The 6846-nt window shown below is 36.8% G+C and overlaps 1 protein-coding gene across 1 annotated transcript in view; it reads right to left on the bottom strand.

Annotated features, from left to right (window-relative positions):
• Positions 1 to 1545: 1545 nt before the first annotated feature.
• Positions 1546 to 6846, bottom strand: part of WDR36 (WD repeat domain 36) — a 51736-nt gene continuing 46435 nt past the window's right edge. Inside the window, exons 22-23 of the mRNA XM_073344678.1 lie at positions 5606 to 5793; positions 1546 to 2428 (exon numbers count right to left, since the gene is read on the bottom strand). Coding sequence (XP_073200779.1) covers positions 2279 to 2428; positions 5606 to 5793 — 338 coding nt within the window. The 3' untranslated portion in view covers positions 1546 to 2278. The remainder of the gene's footprint in view (positions 2429 to 5605; positions 5794 to 6846) is intronic.

Below are 6846 nucleotides of genomic sequence, written 5' to 3'. Positions count from 1 at the left end.
CATTCATCGCATTTCAGGAAGTACTCCACATCTTGCAGGATTACTTACACCAAGACCCCGTGTCTGTATCAGAATATATGGCCAGATTTCAACTATAAATGGGAAAGAATAGGAATAGGAAAATTTAAAAGAATACTTAAAAAAAAAATCAGTTTCTCTCTCAGGCAAGATTTTATGTCTCTTTAACAGCTTGGCAGAACACAATGCAGTGCACAGAATTCAGCTTCTGCGCTGCTTTTTACATTTAGAGTTCATTACCTGTTGCACAGGAAATACCAAAATCTGGTTGTGGCCCATAAAAAGCCTCTGTTCACCAGGGGTTCTTAGTAAAAGTTGGAAATTACTGTTACATATAGAAATATTTGTGGTACACGTGCACATTTTTAAGTGAAATTCACCTAGATACCAGTGCAGAGGTCAATTCTTTTCTTAAAAATCCCAAATAAAAGCAGCCGCATTTCTTCAAATATCTCCTGACAGCCAATTTATTTTGTAGAGGTTATACCTTCTGAAGTATGAACACTACACCCTCTCCTGGCTGAAGGAAGGGATGCTTTGACATTTGGCAGCTTTTCAGAACACAGAGGAGAAAAATATCAGTTGAATTCTGTAAAATATTTACATTTGTTTTTTTCAACTCATTTTTGCAACCCCCCCCCCCATGCACCCTGAAAGTTTAATGCAGAGCTTGCATCAGGTAGCATAGCACACTTTGATAAATAAGCATGAGCTGCTCTAGAACAGATTACTTAAAAAGAAAACAATGAAACTGAGGTCAGTGGTTTTAGTGGAATGAAAAAAGTTATGCATATATGGCAATTAATCAGTTTACTTCTGTTTCATACTTATGGTGTCATATGGTATATAAGTAAGATTAGAATTTTGGCACAGAAATTTTGCGTAAATTTCACAGCAGAGATGAGGGAAAAAAATTTATGGCAAGGCCAGGGGGCACTGAAAAGTGAGGCCTGGGACTGGAGGGGTGTTGGAGAGTGAACTCACACTCACCCCAAATCAGTGGCTCCTGTCCTGCAGGGCTGGTCCCAGCTCCCTCCTCTGGGCACTGCAATCTGGTGCATGGGATCGCAACGCCACTCAGGTTTGGCTCATCTGTCCCTCCACAGATGGAGACAGAGGGATGGACGGGCCAAATCTGAGTGGTGCTGCACCCTCGTGCACAGGTCGCAACACCACTCTGGTTCATGGACTTCATTCAAATTCACAGTTTCTGAGATCTCCATGACAAAATCACAGCCCTAGGTGGGCACCAGCCCCTTCTAATCAGAAGTTTTTCTAAACTACATATACACACCAGCTACTCAGTGAGACAATGCTTCTATCTGTAGTGCATGAAACAGAATGAACTAACTAACTTGTCCAACAGAAAACCATTCTTGGGCTTCTAGACATATTCTGAACCAGCAGCACTTGAAACAGACCCTTTTAAAATTCAAGATTCTCTTTGAAAGAAAAACTAAGATACCTTTTTTATTGAGGGTAATATTCATTTGCATAGTTAACATTCAGTGCTGCTAACAATGAACGTCAATCTGAATGCTTTTATTCCCCATTATCACTAATGGAGTCTCATAAAATTTCAAGATAATACATTTCATACATGCAAATGCAATTTTTTTTTACATTCTATCTTTGATATTACAGCTGGCAATCTTTGCTTGAGTAAAAAGGATCTGAATAAAAAGAACAATTTACAAGAGTGTGAAAACAAACTAGTTTCTTCAAATTGGCTTTAGCAAGCACTTAGTCATGACAATGACAATTTGGCTTCAAGGAGGTGTGCAGTTTCTGTATCACTATTTTAGCTCACAGTTAACATTTGTTAACAAAGTAATGGCTTTTTATAAGCTACAGCATAAGTCTAACAAACACAAAGTATTTTATATACACAGACTGGCAGGTTTATTGCTTTCTCTGTCTCTCTCATAATTTGCTGCCCCATTTTGTTTTTGGTCATGATACTATAGCTTTGCTACGCTATATTTGTCCTTAATTTTTATTCATCTCTAAAAATAATTTAGATTGCCTCCAGTAGTCATTTAATGGGACACTTTACATTTTAAAAATTTGTAAGTTCAATTTTTGACACTGAATTTAAATGAGCTAAATAAAAGTTAAATATTGAATTCTGTATTATTTAACAAAGACATATAAAAGCTGTATTGTTGGAATCAGAAACTTATCTGCAATGTAAAAAGTACCAGCAAGCTGAGGGGATTTTTATCCAACATTAGCATTCTTAAATAGGAACAAAGGCACATTATAACAAAGCACTTTTCATATAATTTAACACACACAGACTTTGATTGAAGAGAGTCTGTAAATGGATCCAGGTTTCCTCTAGTTGGGTTGACACTTTGGCTATTTCTTCCAGCAAGACTGGCTCTGAAGAAAGGATTTTAAGATGCAACTGAAATGAAAACGAGTAGTCAATTATTTAAATTCAAATGATCACACTTGGGGGGGGGGGGTGTCAACTTTTCTATTCACCCCACATCTTCCTTTCAGTGATGCCCCAAGTAAAGTTATTTTCTTTTAATAAATTCAATTTAATGCTGTCTTTATTTTGTCAGACCCCTTTTACCATCAGTTATTCTACTACTACTTTCTATGTATTACCTAGGAGAAGGCAGCAAATTTTCTCAAACACAATGCCAAACCATATATATGAATGAAAAGATATGATCATTATACATTCCCATCTTTTTCCCAAGGAGTAACTCTGCTCTTCCTAAACATCCTGCATCACAGCCAGTCTCCCTCTGGCACAGACAGGCTGGATTCAGCACTCTGAAGCCAATCAGTATTGCTTATTCAAATGACCCTTTACTGACTAATGCAAAAAGAATGAAGCCAGGCACTCTCCTCTTATCTTGGGGCTGAGCATAGTGACTTCACATAGTTAGCACATGTTGACCTGGAGCAAGGGACAGAGCTCAGAAACAAATTTTAATCCCATGCAGGGTAGCATACTGCACCACTACTATACTGTAGCCCATGTAGTCAATATGTAGCTATGGAGTAGTCACAGTTATATAGTAAGTAAACAATAAAGGAGTAAGGAATGGATAGCAGAAACACAAGAGACTGACAGGTTTCAGAGTAACAGCTGTGTTAGTCTGTATTCGCAAAAAGAAAAGGAGTACTTGTGGCACCTCAGAGTCTAACCAATTTATTTGAGCATAAGCTTTCGTGAGCTACAGCTCACTTCATCGGATGCATACTGTGGAAAATACAGAAGATGTTTGTTTTTATACACACAAATCATGAAAAAATGGGTGTTTACATAAGCTATTACCAGCAGGAGAGTGGGGTGGGGGGAGAGAAAACCTTCTGTAGTGATAAACACCCATTTTTTCATGATTTGTGTGTATAAAAACAAACATCTTCTGCATTTTCCACAGTATGCATCCGATGAAGTGAGCTGTAGCTCACGAAAGCTTATGCTCAAATAAATTGGTTAGTCTCTAAGGTGCCACAAGTACTCCTTTTCTTTTTACAAGAGACTGATCAGCCTAGCCCTATAAGGTAGCTTAAGCAGTTAGCATAAGTATAAAGCCTTATAGCGTGAGGAGGAGTTCCTCAATAAGTTAGCATACATAAGTAAACAAACAGTGACCTTAAGTCACAAGATGGCACAAGGCTTTGTTTACTGTTTTGTAATAATCACAAATGTTGCAAACTACTGAAGATGCTAGTTTACACCAGCTGGGGATATTTTTATTTAGGGACATCAACAGACATCTGACCACAAGAATAGCATATATGTCAATTTGTTTACCATGATAATAAACTTGAGGTAAAAAAATTAATAACCTATGGAAGAATGGCACCACAGCATTAGTAGGGTGAGGAATTACAAATGAGGAAGAGGGGCTGAAATCCCGACTGAATATGCATTAGGAATAGTGGTGTCGGTATAACATTAGAAAAGCTGTATCCCAGCCTTTGCGCCTGTGGTGATATGCCAGGATGATGACCACTGGTGATGGTGATCATGGGGAGCAGGAAGATGACAACTAACACTTCAGATTGTTTTGCAAGAGATGGTATGAGTATATGGATGCTTAGCTCATTCTGTGTTATCTTTGCCATGGTGAGTTACAGTGTTTGGGACTTTGCTAACCGTGTTAATAAAACTATTATAAATACAGTGTGATTTCCTAAGTCTGAGTGTTGCAACTGTACACATTGGGGTTCCCAACTGAACAGTAATTCTGCTAATACTGAGCCTGATCTTGGGACAAGAACCTGCCAAATTTCAGAGTGCTAACTGGGAAAACTAAATCAGTAATGTAATCAATATACAATCAACACATCAGGCAACAGTACCACTGGGCCAGCTGTTCACTTTTCTTTATACAGTTAAATTTATCGGTCACATTGAGGTCGGAATTTCTGTTCTGCCTAAATTCTACAACAGGGGTCGGCAACCTTTCAGAAGTGGTGTGCCGAGTCTTCATTTATTCACTCTAATTTAAGGTTTCGCATGCCAGTAATACATTTTAACGTTTTTAGAAGGTCTCTTTCTATAAGTCTCTAATATATAACTAAACTATTGTTGTATGTAAAGTAAATAAGTTTTTTAAAATGTTTAAGAAGCTTCATTTAAAATTAAATTAAAAGGCAGAGCCCCCCGGACCGGTGGCCAAGACCCAGGCAGTGTGAGTGCCACTGAAAATCAGCTCGCGTGCCATAGGTTGCCTACCCCTGTTCTACAATATATTAGTGCTCAGGTATCACAGAAAGACAGTTTTTTCCCCCTGTGGACTCTAAATAAAGAGTATGTTTGTATTTCTTTAGCCTAACTAATTTTAAATAGCTCCCTCTCCCTTAAATTTTAATCTCTGAAAGATTGTTAAACTGCCTTGATTAAATGGAGACTCTCAGTGTGTGAATCTAAAGAGACAAAATTTTAAAAAGTTGTAACTGTAATTCCTTTCCTACGCTATAGTACAATAAAAACAGTCTCTCTCAACTAGCACAATCTACACAGTCTATCATCATTAGAAAACAACTTTAAGAACCATTTTACTAAAAAGCCACTTCCATTTAAAAGAGTGCCCGTTGCCATGCTAAAGTATGACAACTTGGTATCAGAGGGGTAGCTGTTATGACAGCTTGGTAATCTTCACACCTCCTGGAGTACATTCAATGTTAACCCACTGGTGCTTAAGTCATAGTTTCTCAAAATCAGCAGTCTAAGATGCAAGCTGAAAACTACAACTCCCGGGGTGAAAAGAACAAATGCAATGAAATGTTTATAGGTAACAGTTATTTAACTACACTTTAAGTAACTGTTGGTTAAGAAAAAGCAGTAAGTCATATTCGAATGGCAAATTGGAAAAAAACCAAAATGAACATAAGCAATGTATTGTGTTCAAATGTAGGGTTATCAAATCAGTCAATAGATACAGTAAATCATTTCAGTAAACCAGAATCTACCACCATAAAAGATGATAAATTCTTCAAAGCAGGTCTGTTTTTTGTTGGACAGATTTTATCTATTTTACAGAGCAATGTACCATTATGGTATAATAAGAAGTAGCAGCAGTAGCAATAATTGTATCAAAATATATACAGTTACCTTTAAAAACAATGCAAGATATGCCTGGGCCAACTCAAAGTCACACTTTGTGTTCAACATTGTCCCAATCAGTCTCAAAAAGCTTTTCATCACCTCTACAGAGCCACCAGCATCTGGAGCCAAGCCTCTTAGCTCTGTCTCAATACTAGATGGTCCCATTTCCTTTAGAATACTAAGTGGAGACTTATCTGTGTTAAAGCGTTAAAAAAGAAACAGTTAAACATTTGCAATGAAGTGACATAGAAACACTCAATATGAAAAAAATATATTTCAAAATCTTTGAACTGCTATTTGGTAGCATTCTAGATGAGTCTTTTAGTTTGTTGGGGTTTTTTCTTTTTGGTTTCTTCAGAATGTCATCTCTGTCTGCAATTACTGTTCCATCACATATTGAGAGGAAGTATGTATCTGAATCTCATCACCAGTAGTAGGAGTTTGGCTCTCCCTAAGGACTACCTTCATGAATATTTTTTATGCCTTCTGACTTTGGTGCCTTCAAAGTGTTGTACAGCTTATCATTAACAACTTTAGTCTTACCATTAGCCACCACCTTATCATTAACCACTAATTCTTGGCATAAGAAAAAGTGCAGACTGCCACTTTCAAGCTGTTGATACAATATATACCAAGGCATGTGAGTTGAATAGCACTTTGGTTGAGGCAAGCCTTTATTTAAGTAAAACATGGAATTATTTATTTAATCAAAGTTATATAATGCTTTTTCAATTTATTACTTTTGCTAGTGATTAATTTCCCCCAGCATGATGGCAGAAAGATGGCCACTTTGTAATTTTAAGTGTTCTTTTCTCTTCATTACTCTTCTTACCCACTATTTCCAAATACTACAATCCTACCTGATTTTTGATACCTTTAGTTATGCTTCTTTTGAAACTCAGAAGTAAAAGCTGATGACAAGATCAACTTCTAATGCAACAGATCATAAACTAATGATCTTAAATACCCTTTGTATTCTGTTAGAGTTTGAGTTTCTGAAGTTACTGAGAAGAGACCATAACCTTCATTATATTGTTTCTAAAAAAACCTTTACCATCTAGAGTGTTATAGTAGCTACATATGAGGCAAGAACCATAAAACTACTTTTTATTTGTAAAAAAGTCACATTAATATAGTGCTGGTAAAATGCAGCATCTAATTGCCAGAGATATTCTTAAACAAGAAAAGCATACAAATATGCACCATATTTACAGAGTTAATATTCAGAGAATACTTGTAATTGTTCA

Source organism: Lepidochelys kempii, chromosome 5, assembly GCF_965140265.1.
Source record: "Lepidochelys kempii isolate rLepKem1 chromosome 5, rLepKem1.hap2, whole genome shotgun sequence".
In the NCBI taxonomy this organism is placed as follows: Eukaryota; Metazoa; Chordata; order Testudines; family Cheloniidae; genus Lepidochelys; species Lepidochelys kempii.
Note: the sequence above shows the minus strand (reverse complement) of the source record. Positions and strands in the feature narration are given on the sequence as shown.